The sequence below is a fragment of the Erpetoichthys calabaricus genome, chromosome 12, assembly GCF_900747795.2.
Source record: "Erpetoichthys calabaricus chromosome 12, fErpCal1.3, whole genome shotgun sequence".
In the NCBI taxonomy this organism is placed as follows: domain Eukaryota; kingdom Metazoa; phylum Chordata; class Cladistia; order Polypteriformes; family Polypteridae; genus Erpetoichthys; species Erpetoichthys calabaricus.
This window is the reverse complement of record NC_041405.2, coordinates 20,413,324-20,432,752: the sequence shown is the minus strand read 5'-3', so window position 1 is coordinate 20,432,752 and position 19,429 is coordinate 20,413,324. Positions and strand designations below refer to the sequence as shown.

Genomic DNA, 19,429 nt, shown 5'->3' with positions numbered 1-19,429 from the left:
ACCCAAGTAGCTGGACCAGGCCAAGGGGACACCCACATAACGCCTGGCTGCGGCAGATAGAGGGTCATTTCCTGGAGGGTGGGACTGGACCAGGTGTGTGCCTGGGGGGTTGCCTACTGGGATACTGAGCTGTTTCGTTGTGTGGTGGGTGCGTGCTTCCCATCCCGACCTGACTTGACCTAACCTGTAGTAGTGTCAAGTTTGAAGTTGTCAAACTGTAAATTGTAAATGTAGAGAAAAGTAAATTACCCATCATGAGTAAGATATTTTGAATGTTCCCTATTCTCATAGGCGATTCTAAAACATACAGGAGTTGCCAAAGAGTAAATTAACCAAATATATTTTCGTTTTTAATTTTCAGGAAGACATTTGTCCCCAGGTTGGATTAGGGAGCATAACAGTCCTAACTAATTGCTTGTGTGTGGACTTGTTTCCATGCTGAGAGCAGAAGAACGTAGTGCCACCTGCAGGGAGGTCTGTTACTGGACTGATAAGAGGCAAACCATTCAAGGACTCGATGTGGCATTTGAATCCTGAGGCTAGTACATCAGGCACACTTCAGATGACCCCAAAGAATTTTAAAAATGGATCGGTGACATTACTGTACTTATATGGACTCTGTGTTAACATGAGTGAATGCCTTGGATATTAAAAGATTTGTGTCTGCTGCTGGCCTTTTTGTCATGCTACCCACAAAAGCGGTATTTTATGTTGTCCACATGCATTGTGCAGCTTGCTTGTGTGGCATGACATCACAAGGTACGACCTTCTGCTACTGTACAGTATTTATTGTTCGCATTGCCTAATGATGGTTCTTTGTGTGAAAGGAGATAATGCATTTCAATCTGGCTTTGACTGAACACTTTTTTACATGTACAGTTTGAGAGCTGGTTGTCAGGGCCATGTCGGAATGGCAGACTGCAAGATTCTTTTGTGGTGAAGTGAGTCATTTTAGAAGCATCCAATTCACTTTTTTACCCTGCATAATAAACGTGTCATTGTTGCAGCTTGTGATGGTGAGCAGTTTTTCTATTAAGTTATTTCATGTTGACTCTTCTGGCCAGCAGTCTTTTAAGACTGTGGGACCGGTGCTGGCATGCATTCAGTGTGGGTGCATGCATTCTGAGGGTGTAAACTAGGGGCCTCCAACGCGTCGCTCGTGAGCTACCGGTAGCTCACAGCCCCTTTTCCAAGTAGCTCGCCAAAGGCTTAATGAATCCTACATAAATTTGAAAACTTGATTAGTCAAATTAGGGCAATCATTCCAAACAATCATATCACCATCCACAATCTGAATTGCAATCTCTCTTTTCAATGTGGCGTACGCTTAAGAGAATATCCGGACTCAAACTCATCAAGACCTAAGTAACAATTTATTTTAAATATCAGACAAAACTGAATTCAATTGTTCTCTCATTCACTAGCTAAGTGGAGTTAAGGAACATGACCTGAAGCTGTCGAGTGAGTGAGGAAGGCCCCTCTCCTCAGTCCGCTGAGTGTCTCTCGGATTCGCACAAATAAATCAGTACTGCAAGCGAACTATGATGCATAGTGAAATGACAGAAGTCGCAAAATCAACCTGAATGTTCAAGCAAATTATAGAAAACTAGTCATTTAGCCCGTTACAATAACGGGCGCTAGAACAGTAGTGCATAAACATTAGTAGGAACAGTCTATATTAAATGGCAAGGGACTTTGACTTCATTCTTTTTGTTGGTCGTATTTTTCAGCCTTTTTTTGTTGATGTTTACTTGCTGAGCTGACCGTTCTTCGTGGGCTGCCGCTGTGTATTGTGTGTCTTTAATTTTCTGTGACAGTAATACTGTCTTGTACGGCTCTATTCAATAAGGGCGCACACAAAAAGGCGAGTTTCAAAAGGGCGACCTCAATTGAGCGCGGCAAATAAAGGCGTTCGCGCCCTTATTGAAGGATACCGTCTTGTACGTCCGCTGGCTTGTACGTCCGTAATATACCTTTAATTTTCTCTGGCGGTAATGCAGGCGTGCGCGTCGGTAATATGCCTTTAATCTCCTCAGACAGTAATACTGGCTTGTATGTGGCTGTAATATGCGTCACTGTATTGTGTACCTTTAATTTCCTCTCGCAGTAATACTGGTTTGTATTTCCGTAAAACGCCTCTAACTTTCTATGACAGTAATATCGTGCATCGCACCGTGCCCCGCGCATACGCACTTCACCAGAAGACACACACACACGGACACCTGGACGCACATAGGGATTTTATATACAGTGATCCCTCGCTATATCGCGCTTCGTCTTTCGCGGCTTCACTCCATCGCGGATTTTATATGTAAGCATATTTAAATATATATTGCGGATTTTTCGCTGCTTCGCGGGTTTCTGCGGACAATGGGTCTTTTAATTTCTGGTACATGCTTCCTCATTTGGTTTGCCCAGTTGATTTCATACAAGGGACGCTATTGGCAGATGGCTGAGAAGCTACCCAACTTACTTTCTCTCTCTCTCTTGCGCTGACGTAGGGGGTGTGAGCAGGGGGGCTGTTCGCACACCTAGACGATACGGACGCTCGTCAAAAAAATGCTGAAAGATTATCTTCACTTTGCTATCTTTTGTGCAGCTGCTTCCTGAAACGACGTGCTGCAAGGTGCTTCGCATACTTAAAAGCACGAAGGGCACGTATTGATTTTTTTATCTGTCTCTCTATCTCTCTCTCTCTCTGCTCCTGACGGAGGGGGTGTGAGCTGCCGCCTTCAACAGCTTTGTGCCGCGGTGCTTCGCATACTTAAAAGCCAAACAGCCCTATTGAATTGTTTGCTCCTTTGAAGAGGAAGATATGTTTGCATTCTTTTAATTGTGAGACTGAACTGTCATCTCTGTCTTGTCATGGAGCACAGTTTAAACCTTTGAAAAAGAGACAAATGTTTGTTTGCAGTGTTTGAATAACGTTCCTGTCTCTCTACAACCTCCTGTGTTTCTGTGCAAATCTGTGACCCAAGCATGACAATATAAAAATAACCATATAAACATATGGTTTCTACTTCGCGGATTTTCTTATTTCGCGGGTGGCTCTGGAACGCAACCCCCGCGATGGAGGAGGGATTACTGTATATATATATATATATATATATATATATAGATAAACCTGATCTGAATCCATTAGGTAGTTCTCTCGTGAAAAGCGGACAGACATACAGACATTGGATTTTATATATATTAGTAAACCTTCAAAATAATGTGCAGTTAAAGTCTCAGCATTTCTGGAGCTTAGTAGAGCCAGAGAACTATAAGAATCTTCACCAAGCAGCTCTGAAAATGTCTGCTTTGTTTGGGTCTCCATACCTCTGTGAGTCTGACATGAATGTCATGAAATCAAAGTTCAGTACAAGACTGACAGACGGACATTGAAATGACTCCATAAGAGTGAACCTCAGTGGCTCCACTCCACCATACACCTGCCTCTCTTGTTGACTCCATGCAGTGCCAGTCATTTGATTAACTAAAAAAACACATCACACATGCAACTGGACCTGTGAATAAAGTGAAACAGTGACATGTGACAAAATGACAAATGAATAAGTCATACCTGTGTATTTGGAATTGTATTGTTTTGTTTTGACAGTATTCATGTTTTAATTCAATAGTGTGAGATACACTCAGGGTCTTGTTCACGAGTGAGGGAAGAATGGAGCGGGATCGGTGCAGCAACTGCAGTAATGCGGGCTCTGCAACGGTCCATCGTGGTGAAGAGAGAGCTCAGCCAAAAGGCGAGGCTGTCGATTTACCACTTGATCTACGTTCCTACCCTCACCTATGGCCACGAGCTTTGGTTAGTGACCGAAAGAGCAAGATCGCGGATACAAGCGGCCAAAATTAGTTTTCTCTGCAGGGTGGCTGGACTTTCTCTTAGAGATAGGGTGAGGAGTTCAGTTATCCGGGAGAGACTCGGAGTAGAGTCGCTGCTCCTCCGCATTGAGAGGAATCAGTTGAGGTGGTTCGGGCATCTGGACAGGATGCCCCCTGGATGCCTCCCTGGGGGGGGGTGTTCTGGGCATGCCCCTCTGGGAGAAGGCCACGGGGCAGACCCAGGACACTCTGGAGGGATTATATCTCCCGGCTGGCCTGGGAACGCCTCAGGGTTCTCCCAGAGGAGCTGGAGGAGGTGGCCGGGGAGAGGAAGGTCTGGGTTTCCCTGCTTTGGCTGCTGCCCCCCCTTAACCCCAAAACCTGACCTCGGAAAAGCGGTGGATAATGGATGGATGGAGATACACTAGAAATACATACAGACATACAAAATGCATTTGCAGGTGAACTAAATATTTTTTGTGACGTTTTAATGCAAAATGTGAGTAGTGGACACCAACATTTTGTAAATGTTCAGGCAAAACAAGCTTATTCAGTTTATTTGGGTTGAAATAAGCGATGAGAATAAACGTTAGAAAACATGAGGAGCTGTAAAAAAAGGTTGGAGACCCCTGGTGTAAACCATCGAGTGGCTCTTTTCTGAAAGGGCCCAGGCCATCTTCTAGTATGGCACAGGTATGCATAGATGTGGGAGCTGCAATTGACATGCATTTCCTCTGGGATGCATTTGGAAGGAGAAGGGGCTACAGGTTAAGCACTTCCTCTAGAAGTGAGATGTTCTGTTTGTGGTGTGTCACCAAGCAGCAGAAGTGGATTTGAAGATCACATTACCTTTGGTTATAGGCACAAGGCTTAGCCATTTAATGAAACCTTTGGATTTTAAAATGTCTGCTCTCTATCAACATCTAGAATTGGTGGCAGGAAATATATTTTGTGCGTGTGTGTGCGCGCATGTGCATCTCAGCTTGATCATTGCCTTAGGAAAAGCAATCACCTCTCTAAAAATCCCATTTATCCTTTTCATCGCCAGTTTGTACATTAGGACTTGGAGTACACTTTATCCATTTTGGTTTTTTTTTATTGTGCTATCCATGAAGGCCATGCAGGCAGAAACTCGTGGGGAACTGCCAAAGTGCTGCCAGTCAGACCGTCTTGATGGGCACCCTGCAGCCTGGAAAAACAGCATGGATAAAAACAAAAATGACCTCATCTGAGTGCTTATCTATTCACAATCCAGTGCAAGCAGCTTTGGACAAGTACAGTAATTTGCAACATTACAGCTTGGAGTGACATGTTGCTAAGTCAAGATGCTCAGTCTCTCCCAGAGGCCTGGCTATATTTCCTTCCCCATTTATGTATTAATCACTGTATGTTTTTAAGTTGTGAAGACTGTGGCTCTAGCAATGAGAGTTTCAACATAATATAAAGGATTTCATGTGAACGATTAATGAATTAGATTAATCTTTTGTCCAATCTTTTAGGTATTGCTTTCTTCTTTTTATTTGTACTTGGTGGCAATATTACATGACACCTATTTATACAAAAGACTGACTTGGTAGCAATTTTAACTTTTCCTGTTGAGGCCATCATTCCCAAATGCGGACACTAGCTACAGAGGGAAACCTCATTGCTACATAAGTGAGGCAAATGTCTTGCACAAGTCACCCTGCTTTAAAACGCTGGGTTAACCTGGATGAGACTTTCAAAGCCCAGTCAAATGTGAAAAAACGGACAATAACAACAACAGCATTAACTAATTTAAAAAGCAAAGCAAATGTTTGTCTGCGAGATATGAGATGAACCTAAACACAAATTACATCCTTAGAGTTGCCAATCAACAATGGTCACCTCTTTTATTCAGGCAATGTGGTGTAGTGGCTAAGGCACTGAACTGTAAACCACAGGACAAGGCTTTTGGTTCAGTTCCCACCCCTGCTCAGTCACCATGTGACCCTGAGCCAGTCACTTCGGTTACCTGTGCTTTAACAGTTAAAATATAGAGAACTGTTTTACATTGTACTCCTGGAGTGTCTTAGGGTGGTGTTCACTATACAGATGTGCTACAGTATATAATAGAAGGACATGTATCTGTATGTCCAGGCGGTTGCAATGTCTCTGCTATCCAACAGATGGTGCGTCACAAACAGTACCAAATGGGATGTAACGGAGACATAGCAACCTGACAGAAATGCTGCACTGCAAACGTTAACACTGAGGTCTACACTGATTATGTAGATTTCAACCTGTCTTTTAACATGTAGCACAGCTAGTGTGCTATATATAACTTGCTTGATCTTTCCATTATGGGAATATGAACAGGCTGCTATTGAATGACTGCCATTCCTGGATGCTCTCAAGCACTTAATTAAATGTTACTAAACTATACTGATGTGCTACAGCTGTCCTTGGAGTAATTTTTGGTCCCTTGTAACTCGCACAGGAAATGCTTGTTGTTTATCCTACGATTAACCACTATTTGTCTACCTTTAGTAAACTGTTTACTCTTGGTTGTAAATTCTGCCATACCAGCTCCAAGTTATGCTGCAGTAAACTCACTGTAAGACTAGTGGCCAAGACAAAACCCACCTTGTTCTAACCCTAATCGGTAGTCTTTTGTGCTGTGCTGCCAGCATTTCCATCATCACACTAGAGAGTGGTGACATTTAGCACATTCGTGTAAGAATTCTACTGTGGTCTGTACACATGACAGTAATGACCCAATAAACTTATAAATAGTGTGAATGGAAAGTATTCATTAGCCAGCGGCAGCCAAAATTTTGTGTTACAAATCAATTTTAAATGTGTCGTAATTTTACTCTGTAGCACTCTGGTTGGGTGAATACTTTCCACACCCACGTTCTTTTGACCTGCTTATTGTGTGTTTTCTCCAATGAACTGAAAAATGTGACAAACCAGTTAATGGTGTATTGATGATAAATCATTTAGCATGGATAGGAATGCATTTGATAAAGGCCTGTCAACTTAGTGGCACTTTCATGCTGCCAAGAATTGGGGCAATCAAACCAGTTAATACAAGCTGGCAGGGACTTTAGTGGCTATGGAATTAAACCCCACATTTTTGATACCCCTGCCTCCCCCACAAACATAGAGAAAGCGATTTCAACTAAAATCACGTCAGTAGAGGTCAAGAGTTATATTTAAAAAAAAAAAAAAAAAAAAAAAAAAAGCTATAAATGGGGTAGAGTGCAAAGGGGCAGAGTCAAGGAGACAAATGTCATACCCATACATTCACCCTCTGCATGCAAACAGGTGCCTGGGTTCAACTTGGGATAGTCGTTTGCTGTGTCATTTTGTTTTTAAAACTTGGTCAGCTATACATTGGCCTTCTGCCAAGAGGGATTTTTTTCCTACAGACGGGAACATTTTTTTCTGAATAAAAATAGAAACTAGCAACTAAAATACCTATGGTTTTCATAAATAAATATTGTCAGGCTGTCTGACAAACTGAAAATAGTGATTATAGGAAGAAATAATTTTTTTGATTTGTGTATAATAGTATAATAAAAGTGATTACTTGATATAAATTATGTGTATGTGTCTACATATATATTATATATACACACACACTGCCTATAAAACATATGGGGACTGCCAACCAGGATCCCGAGCTGTTTCGTCGTGTGGTGGGTGTGGCAGCACACTGTACCGGTGCAAGCTCCCCAACCTGACCTGACTGTAAACACACACCCAGATAGTGCATAGCAGTCTATGAAAGGCTGAATGAAAACTAGCACTAGCTATCCATATTACTAACCGAGAATGGTAAACCGGATGGACGCAGGGACATCCGGCCATGGGCCGTGGACGCAAAAGACGTACTGCGCAGGCGCCCCCATAAAACCCCCCTTCCAAGCAACGGAAACCGGATGGAAAGCAACGTAAAATTAGAAATGAGGCGCCCATAGCACACAGAAAAAAGGAGTCAGACGCCGGCGCCGCACGAAGCCCATGGCACACGAAACGGAACACACACAAAGAAGAGAATTGAGACCCACGACACACAAAGCCCCCCTGCAGTAACTGAAATAAGAAATGAGGCGACGCGCCCCTAGAACACCAAAAAGAAAGGAGTCAGACGCAAGCGCCACATAGCACACGAAACGCTACGCACACAAAGAAGAGGATTCAGACCCACTACAAACAAACACCCCCCTCCACTAACAGAGATAAAAAAAGTGAGGCAACGCGCCCCTAGCACACAAAAAAAAAAAAAGAAGTCAGATGCGAGCTCCACACAAAACGGGACAGACTACGGACATAGCACACGAAACATACACAAAAAGGAGGATTCGGACCCACGACCACACTAACATAAATAAGAAATGAGACACAAAGCCCCACTAGGGTTACCACTTTTAATACAAAAAAATAAGGGACCCAAAGGGAATATTATTATTCATCAACGTTTGTAGAAGTTTATGAATGGTGTTGAGTAAGTGACTGGATGCCATTGTACATTCATCAATAATTAACAGTTTTGCAAGACAGATGTCACGTGCAGTGCTACTGTTCATGTTCATAGTGGATAAAGATTTGTAGGATGTAATGCAGTTCATAAAGTTTTCACTTTCAGGTACATCGTTAGTTAGAAGCTTCTGTAGATATTCAGGATATGAATGTAAAGGAGGCAGTCTAATTTGACCCTTTTGACAACAACGTGTAAATTCATTACTTGTATTGCGAGTTGTTTCTTCAGGGAAGTTAAGTGAATGACAATGATTGCAAATGACATTCATTAATCCCAATGAATTTTCCTGAATAGTGGACTCATTATTGAACGCGTTGTCAGCTAACTGGCGCAAGTGTTTAGCAGGTGTCTGTCGTTGATGTCCGTGACGTGTATCTTTTGCTTGTGCCGTTTGAGAGGTGCGTTGTTGTATGTGCAGTATTTGGGACGTGTTGTTTTGGAGCTGTAATCGATTTGCCTGTGCTGTGTGAGAAGCCCGTTGTAGTCTACTGCGTGCATTGTTTGTATTGAGCCTTGCTCGTTTTTGTATGTCGGTCAGTTGAGCTTTCTCTTTTTGGAGCCTTGCCTGCTTGTTTTCTGGCATTGCAGATGCGAGCTGTAGACGTCTGCATTTATTTATTTTGTCCCTTCGCTGCCGTTTCTGTATGTCTGAGAAGGGAGGTGTTTCGTTTTGAATCCGTGCCTGTTTCGATGCAGCACTTTGAGACGCGTGCTGTATGCGTGTACGTTCATTGTGTCTGTCCATATGCGCTCGTTTCTGTTAATGTGTTAGTTGAGCTTTGCGTTTTTGGAGCCGAGACATTTTTTCTTCCGGAGTTTCAGAAGCGCGTTGTAGCCGACATGTATTGTTTTTTTTCATGCGGGTTCGTGTGTTTGGTCCCATCACTCGAGCCGTATTGTTTTGTACCTGTGATCGTGAATTCATTACTTGTTTGTTCTTCAGCGTTAGAGATATGGATAAGTAATAAGGAGGATCGCACTCACTGTTAATATGGAGCCTTTTCTGTGGTTAAACGGTTAATAGTGGATCAGTATAATGAGATCGACCTATGCTGCCTAATTTGAATGTGTTGAGATGACGTATGTTTAATACGGACGGTTCGTTCAGTAAATGCCCCTTTTAACACAACGCGCTATATTATGTCCAAACAATATTAATGTGAAAAACATAAATACCCAAGTCATTTCATTACTTCCTGGACAGACACAACTCTTTCTAAGCTCTGACAAAGTTGACTCTGATCACGACAATGACCATCTTCATTGACCTTACAAGTTCTGACCTGAAATTACCTTTTACACTTAAAAGGCGTGTACAAACAAATTTTACAATAACCCTTTACACTGTGCCACACACTTTATTGTTTGCTTTCTATTTGCATTATCTACACCTTCACACTATTCTATATCTCATTCATACATCAAGCTCTTTGTCATTTCCCAACACCAGGGGTTGGCGAGCAAAGCGAGCAGGGGGCAGAGCCCCCTAGTAAATAACAGAATTGGAAGGTAAAGGGAGAAAGGGTGGGGGCGATGGGAAGAAACTTTTCTTATTTATGCTTATTCTGGCAGTTTGATCTATAATGCATGTTCAAAGAGATTGTGGCCTGGATGGTGAGTGGGTCCTGCACCTTGTTGCTGTCCATATCCCCTGTGTCTGAATAGTTTTTCTTCCCATATCCTTAAGAACATGCTTGACAGGTGACTGCAAATTGTAAGATGGCCCCATGTGAACATACTGTGGCTGTGCCCATGAACTAGTCTTCAGTTCCCACAACCTTAGTCTGGATTAGGTGGAGTTCATTAAGTGACTGATAGACTGCCTACTTACCTTTCTAAAAAAAATTATATTAAGTACTCCATTGCCTCCAGTCTGTATTAGTCTTGTGTCCTCAGTGACTGAATCTAATGAATAATGAAACATAACTTAATTGATGCTATCTTGAAGTCGAAATGTAACTTAGACAGAGTGGTCCCTTTGCTTCAGGCTTTTCACATTACCATCCAACATTCTAAAGGCTTGTTTAAATTTCGTCTCACAGGTTTACAAGTTTCGGCAACCACCTTGTCTGCTGCCTCATTTTAATTAGTGTACAAAGGTTTCAAATATCCTACGAGGTAATCAAGTGTAGCCTTAACACATAATAGCACTTCCTTCCCGGGCTCCATTTCGCAGTCGAGTGTTGCCGTCGTCTCCGCCGCACGTGACTACTAAGTGCAGCCTCTTCGCGTCATTGGGCGCTGATGAACTTGTCGCTCTGCCCCCATACCGCTTCTGCACGCGCCGAGCCTCCTGACAACTTCGCACGCGAGCCCAATGCTATTGCGCAGGTGCGAAAAAAAGCAGGCACGCTACCTAAGCCTGCTACCGGAAACTGGCGTGCACGAATGTTAAAATTGTACTTGGGATTAAATAGGAGAGGAGGATATTTTAAGAAAGACACAGGGAATTCAATTTATGACCCAGAGACAAAAGCTTTATGGCTCAAGGAAGAGACGTCGAAGACGTGAAATTCGACACCCTTCTGTCGTATACAGACGCTTAAACCAGTCCGAGTTGGTTTTGCAGCATGCGCAGTCTGGTACATAGAAGCAAAACGCATTATACATACGAGTAATTCCGAATTCGTGCATCTGATATTCTATTCAAGTGCACATAAACATTTATAAATTAAACAGTCGTACTTGTATCACGAGCGCATTTCTGTATGAGTGGGATTTAAAATACAGCGCAAATCATGTGATCCAGCCGCAAAATCTAGTCTAAAAAAAAAAAACACGTAACTGTTGCGTGGTAAAGGTAGCTTACCACGCAAGTGGTGTACCCCGTTTTCAAGCAGAAATGTGCTGGTTAATTGCCTGTTCATTGTTAGTTTGAAACGTGTGTGTATGGAGGGAGAGGTGGGTGTATTTAAACGTGCATTTTGTCCTCCCTCCATTCTCACCACCGGGATTGCTGCTGCTAGGCAGATTAGTATTGTAGCCACCGCCGTATTAGAAAGGGTTTAACTGAAGTTCAAAACAATCTTCATTCCCGCCCCTTATGTTCTTTATGCAAATTTGAACAGACGCTCACCTTCCCGAACACGTTTCTATTAGAATATTCTAATATACGCCATTAGAACCAATCAGTGCCAACGGTGCTGAATATATTATCATGACTGCTCGAGCTGTTATAAATATTCATGAGTAAAGCCGAGTCTATTGACCAATTATAATTGAAAGAACATACTGTCTCGCTCACCGGCTCATGAATAGCGAATAAGAGGCGTGGACAAGGGGAAGCAGGTCATTTTGCTGGTTTTGGCAGTCGTCTACTGTAACCAGGCTTGTTAGCGCTTTCGGGAACAGAACCACGATCGGACAGTCATATTTCCTTACTGCGTTTAACTTTGAAAATAAATGAGAGAAATGTCAGGGGAGACGATCGAGATGGTCGAGCAGAGCGACGGGTTGCCAGGCTCAATTCCGGTTGTCTTAAAAAAACTGATGGAAAATCCACCCCCGAAATTTCTGGACGCCATCGAGCAAGGTGAAGTGATATGCATGTTTTAAGGCTTGACCTGTTTTTTATTTTTAATGCGATGACCGTATAACTCTTTCGACACGAGCGCAAATAAAATTATTCCCATGGCTGTTTGTTACTTTAGCTTTGGACTGGTCTGCTAAAGAGGGGTTGGGGTGAGGATGTACTTTGATTGTAATCAACGAGGCCGCTTGCTCGGCCTTCGAATATAAAAAGTAAAATTTATTTTTTTTTAAACATCCCCTCCATCTTCCAAAAATGGGTGGACTGTAAAAAGTGACTCACGTGACTGGCGTCATTCTATTCGGAATAGTGGGCATGTGAATGAGATTCGAAGGCCGGCAACAGGGCAACTTGAGTTAAGGTTGCTGAAGTTAAAGGCTCGTCCTCGTCGTCGTCCGTCTGTCTTTTTAAGAATTCATGAAGCTTGTACTCGAGCAGACAGGCGGTGTTGTAAACATCTAGTCATTCACTACACAAGCTGTGTGGTGAGCCCTTTTATAGGTTAACATCCGAGTGGAATGCAAGAGGATGAATTCAGTCCTCATTAGCCAATATGGCGTTAAACACTGGAAAGAGACTTTGGAGTGACACCTACAGGTTAAAAGAAGTCTTGATTGAGTGGAGAAGCGAATTTTGAACTCATTAGTTTTGCTTAAAACTCTTAGGTTTCAGTTATTTTGACGTCACTAGGTGCTTTGCAGTGGTCTTTGTTTTATATTCAGCAAAGTAGTTTTTGTTCATAAAAATGATCAGCCACAGTAATGAAAATCTTTCCATGAAATCTTACTTAAGGTTTACTTATCCAGCTATTTGGAATTGCCCAAATATTGATATGTTCTATATTTCGAAGCAAGGAACTGATAGACTATTCATTCAGCATTTTGAAAAGCTGAGCAGTATGACTTCTATCTGGTCAAACAGGTAAATTTAAATTTCAATATGCTGTGATTTGCCAGACACTACCCCCAAAACGGGCAGCCGTACAGGTACACCATTTTGTCTTTAAATCATTGTGCCCCTTTATGGCCTGTACTGAGCCTGCAAGTTCCTTCAGTGTCTGTGCAAGTTTTCTTTGGGCACTGCATTTCCTCCCACATCCATATTATGTTAATTGGCCCCAGTTTTGCTCAGTGTACACATGGGAGCAGTAATTTACCTTGTGTTTCATCCAGGGCTATTTCCTGCCTTTTTCCTAGCGCTGCCAGGATTATCCAACTCAGTCTGTACACCCACCCCCTAACCTAAATTGGATTAAGCAGGTTTGAGAATATTATCTCAAAATGAGGTCAGGTTATCAGGTCACCTCAGATGGAGTTCACAGGTTTATTCTGTTCAGGATATGAGTGGCAAAATCGTAATATGCAGTTAAATTCAAGAAAAGGGAAGTCATACGGGTCTTATTTGTGTAACATGGTCCTCAAGGCTATCGGTTTGTGGTGTGAGGAATCTCAGAGATATCAGTGTGCATAAGTGTTTGCTTGTTTACTGTAATATCCAACTTGCTAAGTAAGGTGCACCGAATTTAAAATGTTTTTTCATGTGGATATTTAAAAAAAAAAAAAACCATCAGCCGTACAATAAAGCATAATGAAAAGAAAGCATTGAGCACAAATTAATACAGATCTTGATTATCATGATTACATTTTGGCTTCTTTATCACAATCCTCTTCTCAGAAATTTTTTTTTAGCCAATTACGAACTGCAACAAGGGGGGAAAAAAAATCAATTTAAGCTGTTTATTAAAAACAAGAAAATGATTTTGCGAGTACTAATTTACAATAGCAAAGAAATTACATTTTAACTTTTTCCCCCCAGGAAAAGACAAAGAGAAGCTGTCAGTGGACGAGGTCTCCAGCTCTTGCAGTGCTAGTGTGGGTGTGTCTGCCTCTCTGATGCCAACAATCTGGGACAAAACCATTCCCTATGATGGGGAAATGTTCCACCTGGAATACATGGACTTGGATGAGTTTTTGCTAGAGAATGGCATTCCAGCCACACTTGAACAGGAACTCCGGCGCTCCCTGGGAAAGGATGTGGAAGAACAAGGTGAAGACTCGCATCAAGAAGAGGTTTCCACGGCCACGAGTAATGCATTGCTGCCCACTTCCAAACTAGAGAGAGAGGAGACGTCAACTGTGACCTGTGCCATGCAACCTACTCCTGATACAGTCTCCTCCTCGGAGCCCGCCACAGGTGTGTACTTGACCTCATGGAAAAGAAAATGACTAAGAAAATATCGACTTTCTTGCTATGAACGGGTCACTTCCAATTTATGCTTAATCATTATGTTTTGTGTTTATTTATAAATTCTTGTATAGTATGCTGGTGTGTTACGCAGAAGTGTTGTTAAACATTTGTAAGAAGTTTTAGGGCGTCCTTGCATTTACATGTAAAATGATTCAGTTACAAACTGAAGATATTAATTCATGTTAAATATTTTTTTGAATAAGGGTAGTACTTTTTAAACATTTTCCTAGGTTTTGTATTATACAGTGTTCTTGTGGAATTGTGAAGTCAAACCAGCTTACATAATTTTTAGAACGAATAATTGTAGGTACTGTACAAGCATGAGTCACCTTGTAATATGAGGAAGCATTAATACTGTTACCAGCCTGTGGTTCCGTTTTTTGTTTTAGAAGTAGAATCTGGGCCAGAGAGAGCCTCACCCAGCCCGATTGACCCAGAACACATCGAAGTGCAGGTTAATTTTGAGCCTGACCCCACTGACCTTGTGCTGTCCAGTGTTCCTGGAGGAGAGCTGTTTAATCCTCGGAAGCATAAGTTCAGTGACGAGGAGCTAAAGCCGCAACCCATGATCAAGAAAGCCAAGAAGGTGTTTGTTCCTGAGGAAAGCAAGGTAAGGTTCTTAATATGTATTACGTTTCAGTTGATTTAGAGTACTGTATGTAGGTAGGACTGTCTTAATGCTAATTCTATTTTAGCCATTTACATTAGATTTATTCCTTAATACCATTTTAAAATTTACCCAAAAGTCAATCCATTTATTTTATACAATTCAAATTCAGAATTGTGGGGAGCTGCAACCTATCATGGCTAGATTGAGCAGATATTGTAGAAAAATTAGTAACAGAACAGTTAGGCATTAGCTCCTGAAGTAGAAATGTACCTCTAAAATAATAATAATAAATCCTGACTTGGTATAAATGTTCAATTGACTGATGCCTTACTTACGCAAATTTTCTTTCTTTGTCTAAACAGTTCAGTTAGGAGGTGTGCCGTTTTGGAGACGGATACAACTTTTTATAATTGCTTTACCTTTCTCTTTCCTATTTACCTTCAGGATGAGAAATATTGGTCCAGGAGGAGGAAGAACAATGTGGCAGCAAAGCGCTCTAGAGATGCCCGTCGCCTCAAAGAGAATCAGATTACTGTACGAGCGGCATTTTTGGAGAAGGAAAATGCAGCCCTGCGAGCAGAGGTGGCAGAGTTGCGCAGAGACTTTGGCCGTTACAAGAATATTGTTGCCAGATACCAAGCCAAATTTGGACCACTGTAAGGAGAGATGTATAACTTCCATGTCCACTGTGCATATAATGTATTTAAAAAAAAATAATAAGGAATACGAGTGCACTCACAGGTTATGAGGCTTGTAGTATGGGTGCTTTTGTGAGAATATAAGGAGGCATTGTTTAATATCAATTAAGTGCACTATGGTTCCTTGTCCATACTATGGACTTTTTATTTCACATTTATGCCATTCTTAATTGCGTGGCTGTAACACTCCAGTACAGTACCTATACACAGTTGAAGGACATTGTGAAAAATAAAAATTAAAAAACAAAGCTAGCCATGCCAGTAAGGCTGTGGCTAACTTGTTGGAATGTTCTAAGCCTGCTTTGAGTGCAGACCTCACTTACAATGACAGATAGCTCCAGACAGGTCAAGGGTTTGAGATCAAAAGGAGTCCTTCGATTTGGTAGAATTTTTTTGGTCTGATAAAAGGAAACATTTTTACATGCAACACATCTGCAAAGAGATGTGGAAGACTGAGTTGTGTCTTATTGATATGAACCTGCCTTAGGAACAAGATGGACAGAAACAGGAGGTGTAGATTTTCTTCAAGCACTTTAGTCTGCTCCAATAACACTCCAACTCATTTATAAAGTTGTCTCTTCCAGAGTGTTTATTTTAATAAATAAAAAAAGCCTAGCAGTCATCATTAAAACATCAAAAAGGAAATGTTACCTACGTGCTCGCCCAAGTATTATCCAAAAACCCATGGCATAAAGGTTTAATTTCTTCTTTAAATTGTCTTATTCTCCAACTTAATCTTTTTTCCCCCTTTATAGAAAGAGATACTTTCTATATTAGGCCTCTCATTGCTGTCCTCATTTAAGGCTTTTTATCTAAATGCCTTCAAATAGGTTTTGTTTCAAACTTTATTATTGGAGCACTGGCTGTACTGTATACTTTTGAACTTTTTTGTTAAAGAAACTCAACATCTGATTGGAGGAAAAGCATCAAAACTGGTAACAGCACTGTGAGCAGATTATTCATTCGAGAAACACAAAGCTCTTGTGCTCTTCACTTCAGCTCCAAACGTACTGACATCTTATGACTGCCCAACAGGAAATCTGGCTTTGCAGCACTACATTTATTTCTATATAAATATGATTAAGTATATGTAAATAACATGCTTATTTTTTTATACAAAGTGAGTTTACCCAATTTTACAGATCAAACCAGAGTAATTGAAAACATGTTCCCTATTTATGTAAATAATCCATACAGTGATACATTAACTTTATAAGGAAATATCTGTTTTGTTTAGGGTATAATTTCTTGAACTTACCAGCTTTTAGGAGTATATTTTTAATGCTTCCATGTGTGATGAAGTGGAATAAAGTACAATGTTTCACCGATTACGTTCTTTTTAAAGCACTAATTTGTAAGGCTAATAATACATTGTGTGTTTGCAAGGGTGTAATTGAACTTAAAAAACAAAATGTAATTGGTTTACATTTTGAGATCCGTGGATGTAATGTGCTAGTCTGATGCTGCTGGTACAATACCCTCTTCATCCTTTACATTTAAGTGCAGTATGAAATGATACCAAATCATTATTCGGGAGCAGTCTTGTGAAATGAAAATACTTCTGTAGTGTAAAAAGGGAGAATGATAAAAGGGGGGTGAACCAAATAAACCATAACCAGTGCATAATACTGAATTTACCATTTAGGGAGTTCATTTTCATGGTTTGTGATTAGCTTCAGTGGACAGGAAAGGGACAAAAAGGTGAGAATTGTTTTACCAAGTGTTCTGGGATTTGATTTTCAGGAAGAGGTTTTAAATTGGTTTATCTTATTCTACATATACACATCGCAGAATGAAACTCTTAGCGCTTTCAGTCACCAGAACTCGGGTACGTCTCTATGAACTGTGTGCTACAGAGGTTTCCTGGAGAAAGGTCAATGAACTGAGACACTACCCAAACCTAAAATAATTTTAGGACAAGTTATATTTCATTAAGTTATGCTCAGTATGTTAGCTGGGGAGTGTCATAATCTCATTTATAAGAGAGGTGCAATCAGTCCTCAAAAGGCATTACTCTGGCCACATCACTTATTGCTTTTTACTATTTAGCCAGGGAGTTGATACAAGATTGTCTTCCATAAAGAGTACCTAATGCTGAAGGACGCTGGTTTTCTGTATATACAAAAATAAATTAAATAAAAGGCAGAGGCACTTGAGCACTGAAATCAGCTAATGCACATGTATTCTTATAAAATGGCTGAATGTTGCTTTGAATTATTGGAAACTGAAAACCTATTTAAAATGCTGCTAATCACAGATTGATATTCAGGCTCAGAATATTGGATCAGTCATCAGAAATAGGTATTTACTAGGGTAGTGTATTGAAGTAGTCTACCAGGTAATAAGTTTTTACTGCTATACACATTACATCCATCAAAAATCTTTCTATATGGGGAAAATACACTCAAGCTGGCACAGGAATATTTAAACAAAATATCTTTGTGTATATTTGTATGGATATGCAGTGATGTGAAAGAAAGTACATCCTCCTACAACTATCAGGAGTCCAGCTATTACCTAAAATTAAAAATTAATTCAATCTAACGTCAGATTTGAAGTAACACAACAGGTTTTAATTTCTTGATCATTCAATACAAAACAGTCCAACTGCAGAAGCTGTGTGTGGAAATCTTGTAGATCTGTAGTTAACAGTGTACTGGAAAAATGTCCCACTCCTTTTTACAGCATTGCTTTGGTTCATCATTCTTTGACGGCTCTAATCTTTTAAGGTTGTGTCACAGCATCTCAGTGGGGCTGATGGCTGAACTTTGACTTGGCCAATTCAAATTCATGAATATTTTCAGCCATTCATATGTAGCTTTGCTGCTATTTCTAGGATAAATATGTCCTGCTGAGTTGTTTTAGCTGTTGGACAAATAGTCCCAAATTTTCCTCTAAAGAGAGTATCTTGTGTTGTGAATTTGTTGGGACGTCCTCTCCAGGGAGGGCTGGCAGCTTTCTAGAATGTACCCCTCTCCATACCGATAAAAAGCAACAGTTGGTTTTCTGTAATCAGCTCAGATTCCCTTTTTTTTTTTCCTAGACTTGATGCGACCTTAAAGATGAATGCTCCACAGCAGCTGGCCAAAGATATTATTAAATGGAGGGGTTTGCACCTCATATTATTGAATCAAGTGCATTTAAATTAAAAACACCTTTGTTAATTGCTTACTTTATCCAGATGTGGCTTCTGCATGGTGGTTTGTTTTCTTTTGAATAATAAATGGGAAAAAAAAGTCTTAACTAGTTGTGTTATGTTTCCCGAGGTTGGTTTTATCCACTTTTAAGATGCCAGTGATTAGATTGATTTTACTGATGTCATGATACGTAAATACTACAGAACTGAAAGACGAAGTGCTTTCTTTTTATACATCCCTGTATATACAAATTTTTAATGGTTTGTAGCTAATATACTGACACCCTTTCCACTTCTATTTATTTAAAGAGAACTGGATATTGAACGGAAGAACTTGTAAGAACTGAGGATTTTTTCTAAATTTATTTATTTCCAAATAAATAAATTTAAAAAGATGGAAAAAAATCTTAATGACCCGAGCATCTCTGGAGATGAGAGAATGGGAAACGTTGACAAAGAGGCATCTGACCAACAACAAGCAGCAAGGGTTGCAGTATCCTTTACTAGCACTGTAAAAAGTTCTTAACTTTTTTATTTAATGAAGTTTAGCTGTGTGCTTATTTTTGTGTATGTAAATAAAGTGAATATTTTACATTTATGGAAAGGGTTTTCAAAGATTTTTTTTTCTGTAGTGTGTAAGCTATTGATCAAGCCTCCTATTGCCTTCTCATTGCTAACACTCGGTGGTAGAGGGTTTTGCTATGGAGAATTCATGAACAATGGGAAAACATTATGTTACATTTATTTCTAATTATGCATCAGTACCATCTTGTAAGATTAAACTGCACTTACTGAAGAAATGGAAATGACCATACTCAACAGCAGAGGTTTTTTTTTCTCTTAAGGCAAAAACATCATAAAAATGCACAATTATATA

The 19,429-nt window shown here is 40.5% G+C and overlaps 1 protein-coding gene across 2 annotated transcripts in view; it reads left to right on the top strand.

The window, feature by feature from the left end:
- The window catches only part of tefa (TEF transcription factor, PAR bZIP family member a), a 32,314-nt gene extending 13,164 nt beyond the window's left edge, over nt 1-19,150 (top strand). The window contains exons 1-5 of one of the 2 annotated variants that reach the window (XM_028815159.2): nt 11,617-11,864; nt 13,677-14,054; nt 14,498-14,718; nt 15,163-15,374; nt 18,862-19,150. In XM_028815159.2, the coding sequence (XP_028670992.1) occupies nt 11,735-11,864; nt 13,677-14,054; nt 14,498-14,718; nt 15,163-15,374; nt 18,862-18,892 (972 nt within the window). In that variant the 5' untranslated portion in view covers nt 11,617-11,734 and the 3' untranslated portion in view covers nt 18,893-19,150. Of the gene's footprint in view, nt 1-11,616; nt 11,865-13,676; nt 14,055-14,497; nt 14,719-15,162; nt 15,375-18,861 lie in introns of those variants that run through there. The other variant, XM_028815160.2, reaches the window with a different exon arrangement.
- Nucleotides 19,151-19,429: the final 279 nt, after the last annotated feature.